At 42.9% G+C, this 21,544-nt stretch overlaps 1 protein-coding gene across 2 annotated transcripts in view; it reads left to right on the forward strand.

Moving 5' to 3' along the window:
• The first annotated feature begins 1,330 nt into the window (after positions 1–1,330).
• ADNP2 (ADNP homeobox 2) overlaps positions 1,331–21,544 on the forward strand; it is a 31,456-nt gene continuing 11,242 nt past the window's right edge. The window contains exons 1-2 of one of the 2 annotated variants that reach the window (XM_047827700.1): positions 1,331–1,416; positions 9,368–9,488. In XM_047827700.1, coding sequence (XP_047683656.1) covers positions 9,381–9,488 — 108 coding nt within the window. In that variant the 5' untranslated portion in view covers positions 1,331–1,416; positions 9,368–9,380. Of the gene's footprint in view, positions 1,417–2,286; positions 3,290–9,367; positions 9,489–21,544 lie in introns of those variants that run through there. The other variant, XM_047827699.1, reaches the window with a different exon arrangement.

A 21,544-nucleotide genomic window follows, 5' to 3' on the forward strand; every position in this document is an offset into this window, starting at 1 on the left:
GTACTGGTAAAGGGGAAAAAGCTGAAATTATGGGAGAGAATGGCCGAACATGAGGTGCTGGGCAGGGCAAACAAGGTCCCAGGAGTGACGGACTGGTTGTGAACAGGGGCAGACACATCCTGTGAAACTGACTCCCGGGTCGGGATAGTTGTTGAGGAAATAGGTGTGCACGTAGCTGCTGGGAGATTGAGGCAGACAAAGTCTGATGGTCTTGGTGTTCTGGAAGGAGACATGGTCTTCTGCGGAAAATGAAGTCGAGGAAGGGCAGGTGTTGCCCAGAGAGGGTCAATGAGATGGGAAAGGGGTGGAATGGTCATTAAGGAGCAGGAATAGGACAAGGACCGTATAAGTAAAAGGAGGTGTTTGCATACACACCTGGCCTCTCATTAAAGTGCAAGATCCCTGAAGGCGGAGTGGTCCTTCTCTTCCCCTATGCAAGTTTGACTCAACGGATGAATACCCAAAGCTATTTTGAAAGCTCCTACTTCACGTGTTACCTCGTTTTGAGAAATATAATAGTATTGCTTCACAATTAAAATCTGGGCAAAAGTGAACTTTTAGGGCAGTTAAGAGTTTTTACAAATGTATGCAATTAACCTCTTCCCTACACAACATATAGTGTGACTCTAACTTAAAAATCAGAATTCTCAAGAAAAAGTGTGACAGTTTTCTCAGAAAAGAATGATGAGTTCAAGAGACCCCATCCAGCCAGTTCACCAAGATGTGTCAATTTCAAGGGCACACTTGTCGAAGTTCTGATAGCCCAAGTTCTGTTCTCCAATGGCAGGGCAAGATTGTCCTCACGCCCGGTTTCCTATTGGCTCTGAGATGTGGGCGGGGTCACCCATTCCTGCTACCGCCACTAGCTCCACCCCCATTCCATGCAAATGAAGTCAAAGCTCTGGTGAGCCCACGTGACCGGTCACGTGGTCGACGCCACCCTCGCTCCACCCCTCTTTTAATGACGTCATCACCTCCTCAAACTCTCTCGAGAGTTTGCAGAGATGCTAGTGAGAGGCTGGCAGGCCAGCCCACTGTGGCAGGAAGGGGGGGAGGGGCGGGGGCTCCAACAGGGGACCCCCACTCTCACTCCTGAGCCTCCAGTCCAGCTTTAGGCAGGGGCCCCAAGGGTCCTGTGGGGCAGTGTCCAGGGGTCCCAGGCACACTCTCCTCCCATTGGCTGGCTGTATTGGCATGCAAATGAGGGCACGCGTCACTTCCGGAGGCAAATCGAGCGCCATTTTCTCTTTCTGGCCGTGCTGGGAGGAGGGGACGGGGTCGCGCGGGGGTGGGCGCGCGCCGAGGCGGGGGTCCCGCCGCTCGGGGCGGAGGCGGGCGCGGGCGCGGGGCCCCGGCGGGCCGCGGCGGCGCGGCGAGAGGCGGCGGGGGACGCGGCGGCGCTCCTGGCGCCCAGCGGTAGGTACGACCCCGGCCCAGCCCCGCGGCGACGCCCCCGGCCCTGCCCGGCCCAGGCCCGCGAAGTCCCGACGGCGGCCGAGACCGCGGCCCCGCCCCGCCCCGCCCACAGCCCGCGGCCCGCGGCCGCCTCACGAATCCCGCGACGTCCTCTGGGCGCGGGGTTCGCGGCCCGGACGGCGCCCGTCATCCCTCCGCGTCACGTGGGGGTCGGGGGTGGTCGGCGGGGGGCGGGCGCGGGCGGCGGGGGCGGGGGCGGGGGCGTGAGGGGCGGGCCGGGCGGAGCGGAGCCGAGGGACGCGCGAGCCGGGGCGAGGTGAGGGCGGTCTCCGCGGGGCGCGCCTCCCGCCGCGCCGAGCCCCCCGAGCTTCGCCCCGGAGCCTGTTCTCGGAGCAGCCGGGGGCGGCCGCTAACGTCGACCGGGCGGGCACGGCCGCCCCGAGGTTTGCCCGGGGGCGCTTGTCCTCCGGCGGAGAGGGACCGTTGGAGCAGCCCCGGACCGCGACAGCCACTCCGGAGCTGTTGACGTGATTGGCGACGATGGATATGCAGATGTTGACATTAAAATTGTAACTTTCCGTGTGCCTCCGCTGCCTGCGCCGGCAGAGATGGTGTTGGCGAGTTTCCTGCGAACGTTGGGCTTTGGGAGGTCAAAAATGCTACCTGCCAGTTCGAGTAGTGCGCAGTTGCCCGATGATAGTTAACTATTTGAAGTGTTTTCTCTGCGTTTGAGTGGAAGGCTTGCCAGAATGCGGTTAACGCTGGTTCTGATGGAATCGGACGAGCGGCCCCGGGCCCTGGCGCCACGAGGCGCCCGCGGCGGGAGCTGGGCCGGTGGGCCACACAGGTCTGCTGGGGGCTGCGCACGGCTGGGGGTGGGGGGGACCGCGAGTAAAAGTGGAGGTGACGAGAGCAGGCTCCGCTCTGGTCCGAGGTAGGTGATGGAGGCGTGACTGGCGGTTTTGTGAACGAACTTTGATAATTCGGTTGGAGCTGGGACCGCTGAGCCGCTTGTCTTCACGCGTGGCGCCACGGATCTGTACGGGGAAGGGGAAGGGGTGCCGCTTGCGAGACGGCCAGGAGTGGGGGACCCGTTGACTTGTGTGACCGAGGGGGGGTGGCTGGACGCTGATTGGTTGCGGGAGACGGAGGCCGACGTGTGGCCAGGCTGTCACCTGGAGCGGCCCCGGGGCACCTGTGAGCTTTGTGCGCGTGTGCTCCTGCTGCGCGTGTGCTCTCGATGCGCGCGTGCTCCTGGTGCGCGTGTGCGCGGCCGCATTTCTGCCCTGCCCTCCGCTGGCTGCCGCCCTGTGCCAGGCAGTGTGTCCCGGTGAGGAGGCGGCCGGGGGCCTTCGAATTGTGCTCTCACGTAGGGCACGGGCATTACGTGTTTCTTAAGTTGCTTGAAAAGCAAGTCCTGTATCATTCCAGTGGCCGGGACGTTTCGTTAGGATTTTGAAGTTAGATGATAGCAAGCCCAGGGCTTGTGCCTTTCTTGTATTCACTCGCTCATCCTCACCAACTGCTTCCGAGGTTGTGCGCTCCTGTTTTACGGTCACCTGAGGCCCTGGGATTAAGTAATTTGCCAGATTTTTTACAGCTTATAAATTGTGGAGTTGATTTGAACCCAGGAAGTGCGGTTAAAGAATATACGTGTGTTTTTAAATGTTTGTTTATTTTGGGAGAACAAGTGAGCAGGGGAGGGGCAGAGGGAGGGAGAGCAAGCGAATCCCACGCGGGCTGTACACCGTCAGCGCAGAGCCCGAGCGGGGCTCAGACCCATGGACGGTGAGATCGTGACCTGAGCTGAAATCCAGCCGGAGGCTTCCCTGACTCAGCCACCAGGTGCCCCCCAGTTCCAGAGTCTTTGCCGGTGAGACTAGTGTGTAGTGTTGCCTCTCATGTGAAACCCTTTTGGAACGTAGATTTCACAAGAACAAGGGTTCTCTGGCTTGAAGAGTTTCATCTATTACCTGAACGGCTATTTTTTGAAGTGTTATTTTTTCCAGAATGGAATGTTCTTAAATGATCAAATGCTAAAAAAACTACAAAGGAAACCCTACACATGCCCCTTTGGGAAATACTATTGTGCACATCAGTGGGATTTTTGGTGATCAGTGAACTGAGACTGATAGAGGAGTGCAGCTGCGTTAGTCTCCTGTTTCGTGGCAGAGAAGGATTCAATGTACTTGTTTTGGGGGGGGGACCGCCTTAGCAATGGTGTGGGAATGGGGGCACCTCTGTCTGAAAATAAAAAGTGCCTATTCTCCAGATTCAAGGAAGAAGACTGACGGTTCCTGGCCCTACTCCCAAGCCTTGAACAAGTAGCTATAGGGCCAGCTAGCAGTCCGCAGCAGCCTCCAGGAAGCAGCCTGTGACAGTCAGTAGTCCAGTCCCTAAGCTAGTGCTGCTGAAAGGCCACCAATACCTGTACGCGGTGCTTGTGAAAACCCTGTAAGACCAGTGCTTACTATGCCATACTTCTTTGCAAGTGACAAAGTTAGCTCCCTTGTTCCAGGTACATGTGGGTGGTGGCTTTAATCTTGGACACTTCTAACCAGCAGCTGGCTCTGGGCAAGAAGAGCCCCAAAGGCAGAGAGGGTGATGGAACTCTAGGGGAGAAACAAAGGCAAGTCTGGTGGAGTTGAGTGGAAAGCATCTAATGACTGTTCAGTGGAGCCTTGCTCTGGCCATAGGAGCCAGTGTGGGCTGGACAGTGACCTTGGGTTTAGTTTTTAGGGACACCATCACGAGGCTCCTGACAGCTCCTCTGTGAGGTGAGGCTTCTGAAAGCTAGAACCCAATTCGGTGCATTTCATTTCCAATAATTTTAGTGTTTTACTTTATTTCCTGTGACTTAATATCCTTCAGTTATAAAGTACTGCATGACTTCAGTCTCTCCTTTGGAGCCTGAGATACACTTCTGACCTAGATAATGGGGTTTGGAAAACTCATTTCAGGATAGCTTCTGAGGAACTTTGCGTTTCCTTTGTACCCACCCTGAGACTCTCCCTCTTACATGTTAACCCCTCTTCCCCCCAAACCCGCTCATTTGATTCTAGGCTGCCTTTTTGGTTTTACTTACCTTTTGCCAAATACATTGACTTTTCCTTTACCTCAGTCGGTTTTTGATGCTGGTCTGTTCACTTAGACTGTCTTGGGCTCCAGCTCTAATCCTCCATAACCTTTTTGAACCTTTGTCTGCATGTCTTATGATTCTTAGCCTGTTTTATTTAATTTCTTGTTCATTTACTGTGAACACTTGCTGTATATTACACTCAGTGATAGGCCCCAGACATGCAAATAAAACATGATTCCTACTCTGAGAAGTTCAGTCTAGTAGGAGAAATGGATGTATAAATAGATAATTGCAACCTGGTGCGTGCAAGAAGTGTGAACTTGGAGGGGCACCAGGTTTATGCTGGGGGAGGAGGGGTTACAAGAGGGGTGTGAAAGTGGAATTGCTGACTCATAGAAATTGTCATTTAAAATCTTTGGCTATATGGGCGCCTGGGTAGCTCAGTTGGTTGAGCGTCTGACTTCGGCTTAGGTCCCCGTCAGTGGGTTCGAGCCCCGCATCGGGCTCTGTGCTGACACCTCAGAGCCTGGAACCTGCTTTGGATTCTGTGTCTCCCTCTCTGCCCCTCCCCTGCTTGCTCTCTCTCTCTCTCTCTCAAATAAATCAATATAATAGCTGAATAAAATGTTAAAAAAATTTTTTTTAAATCTTGAGATATGGCCAAATTACCCTCTAAACATGTAGAAATTATGATTTATGTACTTACTTTCACTATCAATAGATATTATCAATCTTTAAAAGTTATTTTGAGGGGCGCCTGGGTGGCGCAGTCGGTTGAGCGTCCGACTTCAGCCAGGTCACGATCTCGCGGTCCGTGAGTTCGAGCCCCGCGTTGGGCTCTGGGCTGATGGCTCAGAGCCTGGAGCCTGTTTCCGATTCTGTGTCTCCCTCTCTCTCTGCCCCTCCCCTATTCATGCTCTGTCTCTCTCTGTCCCAAAAATAAATAAACGTTGAAAAAAAAAATAAAAGTTATTTTGATAAAAAATTGGCATTCATTATTTTACCTGGTGTTCTTTAACTTGAATTTGACTTTTTTAGCTTTGATAGCTTATACATTAAAAAAAAAAAAAAAGCTTTTTTTTAATTATTTTTTTTTAGGTTTGTTTATTTATTTATTTTTGAGCGACAGAGAGGGAGAGAGAATCCCAAGCAGGCTCTGCACTGTGAGTGCAGAGCTGGACGCAGGGCTTGATCTATAAACTGTGTGAGATCATGACCTGAACCAAAATCAAGAGTCTGATGCTTAACTGACTGAGCTACCCAGGCGCCACCAAAAAGCTTTTTGAAATAGTTGCAGATTTATACAAAGTTGCAAGTATAATACAAAGAACTTTTCCCCCTGAAATATTTGAAAGTAAGTTGCCAAACAAGATGCCACATTACCCCCAATGCGTTTAGCACAAGAGAAGCATCCTGCGTATCCAGAGTACAGCTGAGTCAGGAAATAAATACATGATTACCATGGAACCCTCAGATCCCACAAAGTCTTGCCAGCTCCAATAACATTTCTAGTAAAAGAATCCAGTTAGACTGGCCCATTGTATTTACTTATTTTTAGTATCTTTCAGTGGGAACTGTTTCAGTGGGAAATGGTCTTTAGTTTTTCTTCATGATTTTTTTAATTTTTATTTTTTATATAATTTATTGTCAAGTTGGTTTCTATACAACACCCAGTGCTCATCCCAACAGGTGCCCTCCTCGATGCCCATCACCCCCCCTCCCCCCATCCTCTCAGTTCTCAGTATTTAAGAGTCTCTTACGTTTGCCTCCTTCCCTCTCTGTAGCTTTTTTTTCTTCATGATCTTTTTTTATAAGTGTATAATTCATATAGAGTTGTATGACTATCACCACAGTCTAATGATACAACATTTCTGGCACACTCCAATAACCTGTTCCCACTCCCAGCTGGCAGCTACCTACCTTCTATCTCTAGAGTTGTCTTGTAAATATTTCACGTAAATGGAGTCAGACAGTGAGGACTTTTGCGTCTGCCTTCTTTCATTTAGCATGTTTTTGAGATTCATTCCTGTTGTGACATGCATCAGTGCCTGGTTTTTAATGCCAAGTAGCATTGTGTTGTATGGGTGTACCACGTTTTGTTTATCCATTTACCATTCTGTGGACACTTAAATTGTTTCCATCTTTTGGCTGTTATGAGTAGTGCTACCTTGTATGGTCTGGGCACTGGATAAATATAGGCTATTTTGTACAGGGTCTCTTAATTTGGGCTAAGAAGTCTACCAGACTTCTGTGAATTACTCTTGGTTATTATTAAGTAATGTTTAGGGAGCCGCTTGGAAATCATGTACATATCCCATTCCTGATCAGAGTTTCAGTGTATTTGTTTAAATCACCATGGACTTAAATTTATGTTCTGGTGGATTATATTTTAGTCACTGTTGCTATATACCAAAGCACCTCAAAACTTCATAGAATAAAACATTTTCTGAAACTCTAATTCTTTGAGTCCAGAGTTCAGGCAGGAGCAGGGGAGATGACTTGTTTGATTCCTCATCCTGGAAGACTCTAAGGCCGAGGTGACATGATAGGCAGGTGTCTAGAAGTGTCTTCGTTCACGTGTCTGGTGGTTGATGTTGGAGCATTTCCATGTAGTCTCTCCACGTGGGCCAGTTAGGTTTCCTCACGATGTGGTGTCTGGATTTCAAGAGTGAAGGTTCCTAGACAGGCAGAAGTGTGTGGCATTTTGGTGCTCTAGTCTGGTAAGTCACGTGGCATTGCTTCTGCCATACTTCGTTGGTTGAGGCAGCCACAAAAGTTCTGCCCAGGTCCAAGGGCATCTGTGCCCCACCTTTGAGGAGGCCTGTCGAGATCATGTTTTAAAACGGCACGTGGGATGGGAGATATTGTCACGTTGTCTTTGGAAAATTCGTTAGCACAGGTTGTAATCTATTGGATGCCCAAATTGTCCCATATTTGGGTTGTGGGAACTTCTTTAACCTGGCTTCTTTTGAGTCCTTTTGACATGTCTCTTCATTCTTTGAGCAACTTCCTTATTTTCTGGTACAGGACAATCTCAGCTCATCTTGTCTTTTCCATGATCCAGCCCTAGAATCAGCCATTTCTCTAAGGAGTCCTGGTTCTTTTTTTAATGGAAAGTTCTATTTAGAAAGTAAGATTTGGGCCTTAGGAGTGCTCACTGCTACTGGAGTGTGCAGCTGCTTCTAGGCCATCTTAGTGACAAAGCTATGGAATATATACACACACATTTACGGTTGTACTTATTTTTTATTTAAGTATATATTAAAAACAATAAGGTCACACCTGTACCTCCTATTCTGGTCAAGTACCACAGGGTTTAGTTTAATTTTATGCCTTTTCAGATATTTTAAAAATAGCTTTATGGAGGGGTGCCTGGGTGGCTCAGTTGGTTAAGCGTCAACTTGTGAGTTCAAGCCCCGTGTTTTGGTCTCTGCTGTTAGCACAGAGCCTGCTTCAGATCCTCTTGTGACATGCATCAGATCCTCTTGTGACATGCATCAGTGCCCCCCGCCCCGCCCCTCTCATTCTCTCTCTTAAAAATAAAAAAACAAACATGAAAAAAACAGCTTTATGGAAATGTAATTTACATACTGTACAATTCACCTGTTTAAAGTGAATAATTCACCGTCCTCCAGTATATTCACAGAGTTGTGCATACATCGTTACATTTGATTTTTAGAACATTGGTGTTGCTCCTTAGCCATCACCGTAGAGTTCCTCTTCAGCCCTAGACAACTAATATGCTACTTTCTGTCTCTATAAATTTGTTCTGGATGCTTGATAAGAATGGAATCTTAGAATATGTGGTCCTGCATGTCTGGCTTCTTTTACTTAGCACAGTGTTCCTCAGGGCTAATCCACATCATAGCACGTGTCAGGATTTTATTTCTTTTTATGACCAAATATTTCAGTGTATGGATATACCACATTTTATTGATCCACTCATCAGTTGATGGACATGTGGGTTGTTTCCACTTTTTGGCTATTATGAATAATGCTGCTGTGAACATTTGTGAACAGGTTTTTGTTTGGATGTGTGTTGTTCATTTCTCTTAAGTGGAATTAGTGGTTCATGTGATACTTATATATTCAATCTTTTGAGGAACTGCCAGACTATTTTCCAAACTGGTTGCATCATTTTACACGATTCCCTCCAGGTATGAGAGGTCCAGTAGCTCCACATCCTGTCGAGCGCTGTTGTCTTTGTTTTCTTTTTTCTTTTGTTTAAAATTATAGCCATTTTAGTAGGTGTAAAGTTACATATTTCATTGTGGTTTTGAGTTTCATTTCCACAGCTGATGTTGTTTAGCGTCTTTTCCTGTGCTTAATGGCTATTTGCATATTATCTTTGGAGAAATATTCAGATCTTTTGTCCATTTTTAAGTTGGGTTCTTTGTCTTTTAGTTATTGAATTATGAGGTATTTTCTTAATATGTTCTGGATAGAAGTTCCTTCTCAGAAATACGATTTGCAAATGTTTCCTCCCATTTTTGTGGATTCTCTTTTTACTTTTTTGATGGTTTTCTTTGAGGTGTAAAAGTATTTTATTTTGATGAAGTCCAACTCTTTCTTTAGTTGTTAGTGGTTTTTGGTGTCGTATCTAAGGATCCGATGCCAAATCCAAGGTCACGAAGATTTATGCCTGTTTTCTTTTGAGATTTAAGGTTTAAGCTCTTAACACAGAGGTGTATGATACATTTTTGAGTTGATTTTTGTGTATGGTGGTAAGAAAGAGTCGAACTTCATTTTTTGGCATATGGATATGTAGTTGTCCTAGCATAATTTGTTGAAAATTACTCTGTTCTTAGTGTTTTACGAACTCTGTTAAAGATATAGATACAGGTACTCAGTTTTGTTTTCTTTCTTTTTAAGGAAAGATTCAAAAATGTTTCAAATTCCTGTGGAAAATCTTGACAACATCAGGAAGGTACGAAGAAAGGTGAAAGGCATTCTTGTGGATATTGGGCTTGACAGCTGCAAGGAGTTGCTGAAGGTAAGAGTGCATGAGGCAGATGGAGAGAGGACAGTGATGCTAGAGGCGCGAGGTTGGCTTATGGAGGCAAGATTTGAACGGGGAGTTTTTGAAGAATGGATAAGGTTCTTCAAGATGGAAATTGCTAATAATTCAAATGACTGTGTGAGAGCATCATTAGTTCTTCTTTATGTCTTCTGACTTAAAGTGAGCTACTTTAAGCTGTTCAAGTTTTTAAAGTTACTTTCAGGTGGGCCTTTTTATCATCATTAGTTATCAAATATATTGGTTTTTGATCCTTGAAGGGAGTGTATTGAATTATTTGTTATTTTAGCAAAAGAAGACCCTAACTTGATTTCCCGCTATTGTTGGAGTAATCACCAGATGGGAATTTGTACATAATGTGATAGGGGTTTACTGATTTGTGAATTTGATATGTGCAGTCTTAACAAAAGTTTAAAAATTAAAGTCACAGTCACATACTCTGATAAGTTGTGTTCTCGTATAATTTTTTCCTTTCTTATAACTTGAGAATATATGGCTGGCATATGTAGTAAAGAAATAAATGTCGTTAAGGTCTGGTGTGTATCCTTGAAGCCATTGGTAATTGTATGCATGTTTTATTCATAACTAACAAAATAAGACCGTGTCCTCTTTGTTTTTTTGGTTTTTAAACTCGTGAACAGTTTGAGTCACAGTATTGGCCTGAGAAGGGTTAAATCTCAGACTTTCAGCCAGATTGATTTTATTTATTAAAAGTTGGTGTAAAACTAATTACCAGGATCCTCGTTATGGCCAGAACTGGTTGTTGCTCTCAAGTAGACAAATACTAATTTCTGAAGGATTCCAGGTAATTCTCTGTTCAGACATTACTGTCGCAGAGAGATCTTTGTTCTCAAATGCTGCCTTCCCCTCTACTCTCTGTTGTGTTACCTGCTCTGTTTTGCTTCAAACCTCCCATAGTACCTGATGTTATTTATTATCTGTCTCCCCCACTTAAATGGAAGAAGACAAGGACCTCCTTGTTTCGTAATCCACTGTAATAACTGTGATCAGAATTGTGATCTGGTGTGTGCACACAGACACACACACACACACACACACACACATATATCTATATATATATTTTTAACAAATATTTTTTGAACGAATGAATGAAAGTAAAAACCCATGTAGAGCAATACTTTTAATAACAGACTATGATGGAAAGTCCATCTGCAAATATAAGGATGGGGGAGATACTGAAGTCGAAGCTCTTGGGGAGATGCTACTGCTCAGCGGCAGTCTTAAAGTAAGAGGATTCTCAAGAGTTCTTTGCATCTGTGTTTATAAGTCATGTTTTATGCATGAGGAAGAAAGCAAGGTGATTATTTGGAGATAAGATTGAGAAGGCTGATAGTAGACATAGGCCATTAGTAATAGAGAAGTCTTTTAAAGTTCCTAGACCCAATTCCAGGGTGCCTGGGTGGCTCATTGGTTGAATGTCCAACTGTTCATTTCATCTCAGGTCAGGTCATGATCCCAGGGTCGTGGGATTGAGCCCTGCATCAGGCTCTGCACTGAGCATGGAGCCTGTTTAAAATTCTCCCTCTGCCTCTCCCCCATTCTCTCCCTCTCTCTTTCTCTAAAATTAAAAAAAACAATAATAAAGTTTGCATACCCAATTACAATGTGTGTGTGTAAGGGGGGTTCCCCCACCCTCATATAACAGAAGTGTTCTGGTTTCCCACGTGTGGAAGCTCCCTGAATAAAATTTTTATAGTCACGATTGATTAAGTCTTTGTCCAACTTCCAGCCCCTCTCACCTCCCCAGAAGCTGGGGTGGTCATCCTGGAAACCAGCTGCACTTTTTGGCAGGGGGTGGAGGGGGTGGGGGATGGGGGATGGTTCTACCAGTCACCGTCATTAATAACAAAATACCATTGCACCTTTACAGCTTGCAAGCGTTTTCAGGAACTGTGAATGAAGACCAAATTTATCTGAGAAATACATATTAGGTCATCTGAATAACCTTATTAATCATTTCTTACAACTTTCTTGTAAATCACTTTATCGCACTAAGTATGTGTATTTAATATTTGTGGAGAATATATAAGCTAAGAACACAAGTGTGTACATATAGACACAGGATATTTCAAATGATAACATGTGGGAACCTCCTACAGTGGTGCCTGGCATGTGGTTGGTGCTCAAAAAATGGCCCTGAAGGGTAGTAGCATCTTTCAGTAAATAGACTAAGAATGTTTTTGGATCATTGGGGGGATATAAAGAGATGCTTTTTATTTTAATCTTGGCTCTTAGCTAGTTATGTGACTTTGGGCAAATCAGTTAATCTTTGGACCTCAGCGTCCTTATTACAGTGAAGGAATATAGAGAATTAAGATACCAGGATCCTCACCCTTGTTAGAGAGATGGCAGTTTAGTAGGAGTCAAAAGACATAGTTAACAGTAATAGTGAGAAATAGGCAGAAAGATCACTTCTAGCTGGGGAGGCTAGTGTGGCCTTTATGGAGATGAGATTTGAAATGTTTTCTTTATTTTTAAAGAATGGGTAGGATTACTGAGTGGGGAGAATTAGAAAGGGTATTCCAGGAACATGGAATTTAGAACCACAACCCAGTTGATTAACCCCCATCCAACCAGCAGAGTGAATTCAAGAACACATTACACTTAAACCAAATTAACCAGTCATTCACAGTTTGCTTTAACATTTGCTCGTGTGTGTGTGTGTGTGTGTGTGTGTGTGTGTGTGTGTGTGTAGTACTTCAAATGTGTGTTTTCTAAGAATAAGGATAGTCTGACGTTACCACAGGATGGTTATCAACTGAAGCAAACTGGTATTTTTATATCCTCTGATCCTTTATAGCACGTCCTCCTTGTCCATGATGGACCTAGTCTAGGGTCAGGCCTTTGGCTGTCATGTCTCTTTCGTGACCTTGAATGTGAATTCAGTTTATAAATGGAATTCTGTTCCAAAATTGGTTTTGTTTTATTCTTAGATAAAACACCAGTAACAACTAAAATTTTCATCCTGGTGTCCTTTGTTTTTGACATTGTGTAGAACAGTACACTAACTTTTGCTTCCTTCGTCAGCCTAAGAATGTGTTTAGTCATCTGAATTTGTTCAAGACTTGTTTACTTTCTTGATTATGTGGATACAGATATGTACATACTTTATAAGGTGAAATTGAGAGATCTGAATGGTTTACAAGTATTCATTTAGATTAACTGTTGGGTTAAATGTTGCTAATTCTTTTGAGGGAGAAGTTTTTTTGTTTTTTTATTTGTAGCTGGTCCTATATTTTATAAAATTGTTTAAAATTCAGGGAATGTAAAGTTCAGTTTAGAAAAATTAGAAAACATATGCACAAACATAGATAAGAAAAGAAGACTCATTTGTAAGCCATTACCCCAAAATATCCGTTGTTAACATTGTGTATTTTTCTAGATTTAAGTGAGAGTGATCAACCTATATATGATAGTATACTAGCTTTGTTTTTGTCTTTCACTGAATTTCATATTAATAATTCTTTTCCATGTCAGATGCATTTATTCTTAATCCCCCATAGTATTTAGAATCTGGGTTTCAAGCAATAGAAACCAACACTGACCAGTTTGAGCCAAAGGGAATCTAGCGGAAGACTGTGAGGCTTGCAGAGTCTGCATTGGAAACTGGAGGAGCTAAGGAGCGGACACCTGTCATGATTCTTCCTTCTTCCTTACCCAGCATTTCAAGTTCAGTGAGATGTCATGCTACCTTCTCTGATTTCCAGAGTGTCTGGGACTGTACTTTCCCAAGAGTTAGGACTTCGGATTTTAGGCAACAAAGTCTTGTTGAAAGCCTGTATGAGAAAAATGAACTTTAGTGAAGATAGACTTTTCCAAGAACCTCATCTTCTTTTCTAAAAGTAGATCTAAATCCTGCTACTCATTGGAGTCTCTTGATTTTTTTTGAAAGTTAACATTTGATTGGTTAAAGTAGGGGCTGGCGATGTAACTTACAGGGCACTGTACAAAATAAAAAAGTGGGTTTGCGCTGGCCCATAGGCCTGTTGTCCCAACCCACAGCACGTGAGTAACTCCCAAGGGGTTGCAGCCTCTGTGCTGGGGTGCTTGTGGTACCTGGATCCAGGCAGGGGTCAAGGTCCCCACCTGAGCCCTCCCCTGCCTGAGTCTGTGCCAGGCTCCCACTGGAGGTGATGATGGAATGTGGACTTCCTAACAGCTTGGTCACTGCCCCAGGTGGTGTGGATGAGAGTGGGAATGACTGCAGGGTGAGGAGTGGAGAGCAGGCACAGACTCTTCCCCAGGAAAATTGGAGGTAGGACCATGTGCCCCATTGTCCTATCAGACTTGGTTTTACAAAACAAATTCAAAGATAAAATAATTATCAATTTCAAGATGGTGACAACAGAGCATTAAACCCCAGCACTGGCCTTTCTGAGCACAGGGCCCCCATACAGCTGCACTAGTCCTGTGCCCTTGGAGTTGGCTCTCACTGGTATTTTCTAAGACCTCAGATTTTTTTTTTTATATTTAATAATTTAGTTTACTTAACCTAATATATTCAAAATATTTCAGCATATAATCCATGTAAAGTAAGTAATGAAATATTTTGCCCTCTTTTTTCTCCTAAATCTTCCAAGGATATTTAAAGTTGTTTTTTATTATGGCAAAACATATATAACGTAGAATTTGCCATTTTTCCCATTTTTACATACACACTTCATTAGTATTAATAACATTTACACTGTTTTTGCAACTATCCACAGTATCTGCGGTTGACTCCTGAACTTTGTGGGGGTTGGGGGCACTGAGTTCCCTTCCTCTGCGTGGTCAAATCTGGGCATAACTTTTTTTTTTTTTTTAATTTTTTTTTTCCAACATTTATTTATTTTTGGGACAGAGGGAGACAGAGCATGAACGGGGGAGGGGCAGAGAGGGAGGGAGACACAGAATCGGAAACAGGCTCCAGGCTCCGAGCCATCAGCCCAGAGCCTGACGCGGGGCTCGAACTCACGGACCGCGAGATCGTGACCTGGCTGAAGTCGGACACTCAACCGACTGCGCCACCCAGGCGCCCCAAATCTGGGCATAACTTTTGACTCCCCCCAGACTTAACTACTAATAGTCCACTGTTGACCAGAATCAAAAGTCAACACCAACAGTTGTATGTTGAATGTATTATGTACTGTGTTCTTGTAATAAAGTAAGCTAGAGAAAAGAAAATGTTAAAAAAATCATAAGAGAAAATAAATTTACAGTACTATGTACATATTCATTGAAAAAAGTGTGTGTATAAGTGGACCTGTATGGTTCAAACCTGTGTTGTTTCACGGTCCACTGTGTTTCCAAAATTTTCATCACCTCAAACAGAAACTTTAATTATGAAACAGTAACTCTCCGTCCTCCCCAGCCCGGCCCCTGGTGACCTCTCATCTACCCTATCTCCATGGGTTTGCCTGTTATAGATGTGTCATGTAAGCGGAATTGTAATACTGGTCCCTTTGTGCCTGGTTTATCTCACTTAGGTAAATGTTTTTAAGCATAGTCCATGTTGTAGCATGTATCAAAATGTTGTTCCTTTTTATGGCTAAATCATATCCATTGTGTGAATACACCTTTTTTGTTTAGCAGTTCATCTCTTGGTAGACATTGGGTTGGTCCCATGTGTTAGCTGTTGTGAATGATGTTGCAGTGAACTTTGGCTTACAAGTATCTATTTGAGCCCCTGTTTTCAGTTTTTTGGGTATATACCTAGGAGTAGAATTATTAGATCATGTGATAATTTTATGTTGAGCTTTTTGAGGAATTGCCAAACTGTTCCCGCAGAGGCTGTACCCTTTTACATTCCTACCAGCTGCGTATGAGATTTCCAGTTTATCCACGTCCTTGTCCTCTTTCTCTCTTTTTCTGTTCCTTTCTCTCTCTCCCTCCCTTACCATCCTAGTGGCTAACAAGGGTGAGCATCTTTCATGTGCTTTTTGGCCATTTGTATATCTTCTTTTTAAAAAAAAAATTATTTTTGGGAGAGCACAAGTAGGGGAGGGGCAGAGAGGTGGGGACAGAGGATCCGAAGTGGTCTCTACACAGACAGGCTGACAGCAGTGAGCCTGATGTGGGGCTTGAACTCACGAACCGCGAGATCATGACCTGAACTGAAATCGGACACTAGTCATTTGTAGATCTTCTTTAGAGATTTCTGTTTAAATCCTTTGCCCAGCTTTCAATTGGATTATTTGTCTTTCTCTTGTTGAATTGCAGTTCTTTATCCTGGTTGTTAAACTCTTATTAGATATGATCTGCAGGTACTTTCTCCCATTCTGTAGGTTTCTTTTTACTTTCTTGATAGTATCTTCCAATGCACAAAAGTTTTAAATTTTGATAAAGTTCAGTTTCTTTCTTTTTTTTTCTTTTTTTATTGTTGCTGGTGCTTTTTATGTAGTATCAGAGAATCCATTGCCAAATCCAGTCATGAAGATTCTTTTATATGTTTTCTTCTAAGAGGTTTATTGTTGTATTTCTTTCTGTTTAGATCATTGATTCATTGTGAATTAATTTTTGTATGTGGTGTGAAGTAGGAGTCCAACTTCATTCTTATGCCTGTGGAAATTCATTATCCTGGCACCATTTATTGAAGAGACTGTTTTTCCCTCATTGAATGGACTTGGCATCTTTGTCAAAAATCATTTGGCCATGGATGTTAGGGTTTTATTTCTGGGCTTTCAGTTCTGTTCCATTGGTCTATATGTCTGTCCTCATGCTGGTGCTACATGAGGTCATGAATCATGCTCCACAGACTGAACCAGCTAGGTGCCCATATACTGTTCATTACTGTAGCTTTATGGTAAGTTTTGAAATCAGGAGGTATGAGCCTTCCAATTCCTGCCTTCCTTCCTTCCTTCCTTCCTTCCGTCCTATATTGTTTTGGCTATTTGGGTTCCCTTGCAGTTCCATATGAATTTGAAGATTGGGTTTCCATTTATGCAAAAGAGACTTGGAATTTCGATAAGGATTGTGTTGTAGATCACTTTGGGTAGTATTGACATCTTGACAGTATGCCTACCCATGAACATTGAATGTCTTTCTGTTTGTTTAGGTACTTATTCTTGGTTCTTCACTGCATCAAGTTTGTGCTGTTGTGTTCAGAGTAGCCATTTCTGTGGGTCAAGTCTTGGATTAAATTGACATTTAAACCAGTGTTACAGATTGTCATGTTGTGAGCCCACCCCTATCTTTAAGAGACCTATATATGTATAAGTAGATGTTTAAGAGCTTATTAACCTGTTGTTTCTATATCTTATCTATAAAAATATATTGGAATATTGTTAGTATCTATTTATTTCCTAATAATTGTTTTTTCTTTCTTACTAGCCCCCCCCCCCCCCCCCCACACACACCTGGCATCGGAGAACACTTCCTTTAAACTCTCCTCCCATAAATACAAATCAAAGCCACACTGAGATACCACCTCACTCGGGTCAGAGTGGCTAAAATTAGCAACTCAAGAAACAACAGATGCTGGTGAGGATGTGGAGAAACGGGAACCCTCTTGCACTGTTGGTGGGAATGCAAACTGGTGTAGCCGCTCTGGAAAACAGTGTGGAGGTTCCTCAAAAAATTAAAAATAGAACTACCCTCTGACCCAGCAATAGCACTACTAGGAATTTACCCAAGGAATATAGGGGTGCTGATGCATAGGGGCACATGTACCCCAATGTTTAGAGCAGTGCTTTCAACAGTAGCCAAATTATGGAAAGAGCCTAAATGTCCATCAACTGATGAATGGATAAAGAAGATGTGGTTTATATATACAAGGAATACTGCTCGGCAATGAGAAAGAATGAAATCCTGCCATTTGCGGCAATGTGGATGGAACTGGAGGGTATTATGCTAAGTGAAATAGTCAGAGAAAGACAGATACCATATGTTTTCATTCATATGTGGATCTTGAGAAACTTAACAGAAGACCATGGGGGAGGGGAAGGGAAGGGGCAAGAAAAGAGTTACCGAGGGAGGGAGGCAAACCATAAGAGACTCTTAAATGCAGAGAACAAACTGAGGGTTGGTGCAGGGTGGGGGAGAGGGGAAAGTGGGTGATGGGCATTGAGGAGGGCACTTGTTGGGATGAGCACTGGGTATTGGATGGAAGCCAACTTGACAATAAATTATATTTAAAAAAATAATAAACTCTCCTCCCTTATCTCCTGTGACAAAACATTGCTGTTTCTTTCTTTTCCAGTGTTTTCTTAAGAAAAATTTAAACCTACAGAGATGTTGAAAGGACTGTACAGTGAAAGCTCATCTACCTAAATTCTACAAAATTAATATATATATATGTGTGTGTGTGTGTGTGTGTGTGCATATATAAAAATCATCATCTGTAAAACAATTATATTGTATGTATATAGGAATAACTCCATATATTAAACAATTATGTGTTTGTCTTTAGCCCATCATTCTTATTTTTTGATGCATTCCAAAGAATGTTGCAGCAATAGTACATTTTACCCTTAACACTCAGCTTACATGTCACTAGAGTTTAGTGTTTGTTACAGCATTTGGGGGGTGGGGAATTCATATGCTGTGAAATGCACTAACGTGTCTTCAGATGATGATTTGTGACATGCATATCTTCATGAAATATGAGTCTCCATCAAGATGTAGGACAATTCCTTCACTCCAGAAAGTTTCCTCTGGCCCTGTTTCAGTCAGTCCCTGCCCCACTCCACTGACTACCACTGTTCTGAAATTTTGTACTATAGATTAGATTTGCCTATTCTACAGTTTTATGTAAATGAAATTATATGTGCTCCTGTGAGAGATTGTTCTGTGTGGTTGCAGTATTCCATTGCCTACATGGATTAGTTTATTGACCCTTTCTTCTGACGTTCGACACCTAGGCTCTCGTTAGTTTTTAGTTATTGTGAATAAGGTTCTTATGAATGTTCTTATAAACGTATTTTTGTGGACATCTGTTTATGGGGTTATTTGTTTAGTTTTATAGGAAACGGCCAGACCTTTATGTAGTGTGATTCCACACTCCTGTTAATAATAGTGTGTGAGGGGGGCACCTGGGTGGCTCAGTTGGTTAAGTGTCCGACTTCGGCTCAGGTCATGATCTCACGGTTCGTGCGTTTGAGCCCTGCATTGGGCTCTGGTCTGACAGCTCAGAGCCTGGAGCCTGCTTCAGGTTCTGTGTCTCCCTCTCTCTCTGCTCCAACCCCACTCGCGCTCTGTCTCCCTCTGTCTCAAAAATAAATAAACATTAAAAAAAATAGCGTGTGAGGGTTTCAGTTGTATCCTTAACATTTGGTGGTATTGAATTAAAAAAAAATTGAAATGAAGCTTAAAATAGCAGTAAGAATGTTCATTATGTTACCATGCAGTGTGATTGTTAGCGCCATTTTTTAAATTTATTTATTTATTTTGGCGGGGGGGAGGAATCCTAAGCAGGCTCGGCACTGTCTGCAGGGAGTCCGATGTGGGGCTAGAACTCACGAACTGCGAGATTGTGACCTGAGCCACCCAGGAGCCTCGCTTGGTTCTTTTTATATGTTGGATGGATTTGCAGAATTTTTCTTAAGGATTTTTCCATCTATGTTCATGAGTGACATGGTCTGTTGTTTTAATTTTGTAATATATTTTGTCTGGTTTTGGTGTCAGGGTAATGCTGGCCTTGTGGAATGAACTGGGAATTGTTTCTTCCTCTTTAAGAACTTAGTGTAGAATTGATAATATTTTTTCTGTAAATGTTTAGAATTCCCAACGAAGCCATCGGGAGTTGGAGTTTTATTTGTGGGAAGGTTTTTAACTTTGAATTCAATTTCTTGACTAGGTATCAAGTTATCATCTCTTTCTCTTTCTCTTTTTTTTTTTTTTTTTTTTTTTTGAACCAGCTTTGGTGGTCTTTTTTTAAGGAATTTATCCATTTCAACTTAAGTTGTCCTATTTATCGACATAAAGTTGTTCATATTATTTCTTATCTGTAGGAGCTGTAGTGATCTTGTTTTTTAGGCCTTTGTTTTCTTAGTACTTAACACCATAAATGTCCCTTGAGAGCATTGCAGAAGTATCCTTCACATTTGATTTACTGTGTTTCTACTTTCATTTAGTTTTGAAATGCTGTCTAATTTTGTTCATGATTTCTTCTTTGATCCATGAATTAAAAGGGTGTTTAATATCTAGAATTTGGGGATTTTCTGGATTATTTTTTGTTACAGATTTCTGTTAAATTTTGCTTTGGTTAGAGAATATACTTTATAATTATTCTAATTCTTTTAAATTTATTGAGACTTAGGGCTCTGCCCAAGCTCTGTCTTGGTAAGTGTTTCATGTGGATTTGCTGTTACTGGCTGGAGAGCTCTATTAGCGTTTGGTCAGGTGGTCAGGTGGTTGGTTGTGTTCAGTCCTGTGTATCCTTATCCTTCCTGATTTTTGTGGATTTGTTATATTCTCTCATTGAGAGAAGAGGGGGTGTTGACGTCTCCGACTGTATATTTGGATTTGATTATTTCTCTTTTCAATTTAATCAGTTTTTGTCTCCTGTACTTTTCTCTGAGTACATACACGTTTAGGATTGCTTTGTTCTGCTGATGAATTGTCCTGTTGTTACAAAGTGACCTTCTATCCATGTTAATATTTTCTCCCCCTGAAATCTGCTTTGTTTGATAGTAATGTGATTCCTCCAGCTTTCTTCTGATTAGTGATAGCATGACACCTCTCTTTCCATCTTTTTACCTTTAACCTGTCTGTCTTTGTGACAGACAGTGAAATTTTGGGGGCGCCTGGGTGGCTCAGTCAGTTAAGTGTACGACTCTTGATTTTGGCTCAGGTCATAATGTCCTGGTTTGTGAGTTTGAGTTTGAGCCCCAAGTTGGCTTGTTGCTGACAGTGCGAAGTCAGCTGGAGATTCTCTGTCTCTGTCCCTCTCTGCCCCTCCCCCACTTGTTCTCTCTCAAAAATAAACATTAAAAAAAACTTTTAAAATGAAATTAGTGTAGATAGCATTTAATTGGATCTTGTTTTTATTTACCCAGTCTGATACTCTGTGCCTCTTAATTTAAGTATTTAGACCGGGGGTAGGCAAACTATGCTTCATGGGCCAAATCTGGCTTGCTGTCTATTTTGTAAATAAACTGTCTTGGAACGTAGCCATGCTTGTTAGTGTTCATGGCTGCCTTTGTGTGTGATGGTGGCACTGAGTAATTGTGTGAGAGCCTGCATGGCCGGCAGAGCCCTGAATATTTGTTATCTGGCTTTTACTTTAGAAAAAGTTTCCAGCTCTTGTTCTTTAATGTGGTTATTGATATGGTTGGGTTTAAATTGCCCATGTCACTGTTTCTTTTTACTGTCTTTTCTGTGCTTCCTTTTTTATTCTTCTTCTGCTTTGTTTTGGATTGAACAGTTTTTATGATTCCATTTTATCTCCCATTATTGGCTTATTAGCTGTTTTTGTTTACCTTTTTTTTAAGTTTATTTATTTGTTTTTGAGAGAGAGTGAGAGCATGCGAGCATGAGCACAAGCAGGGGAGGGGCAGAGAGGGAGGGAGACAGAGAATCCCAAGCAGGCTCCGCACCGTTAGCATGGAGCCTGATGCAAGGCTTGAACTCACGAACTGTGAGATCATGACCTGAGCTGAAATCAAGAGTCCGATGCCTAACCAACTGAGCCCCCCACGCGCCCCTGTTTACCTTCTGATATAATACTGCTCCACATATAAGAACCTTACAGAGGGTGTCTGGCTGGCACAGTTGGTAGAAAATGTGACTCGATCTCAGGGTTGTGAGTTCTAGTCCCACATGGGGTATAGAGATTACTTAATAAATAAAGATTAAAAGAAAAAAACATCAATACTATGCTCTCATTTCCCATTCTAGCCTTTGTGTTATTGTTGTCTTACGTTTTACTTGTGCATATGTTATCACCTCAGAATACATTATTTCCAATTTAAATCTTTGTACAAATTTGCACTTTTCTCTAGTTCTGAATTGACTTGGTAAGCAGTGTATTAGCATAGGTACATTTGAAGACAGCTATTATATTATTATCTGGCTTAACTAATTCTTTTTTGTAT

This window comes from Prionailurus viverrinus, chromosome D3, assembly GCF_022837055.1.
Source record: "Prionailurus viverrinus isolate Anna chromosome D3, UM_Priviv_1.0, whole genome shotgun sequence".
NCBI lineage: Eukaryota > Metazoa > Chordata > Mammalia > Carnivora > Felidae > Prionailurus > Prionailurus viverrinus.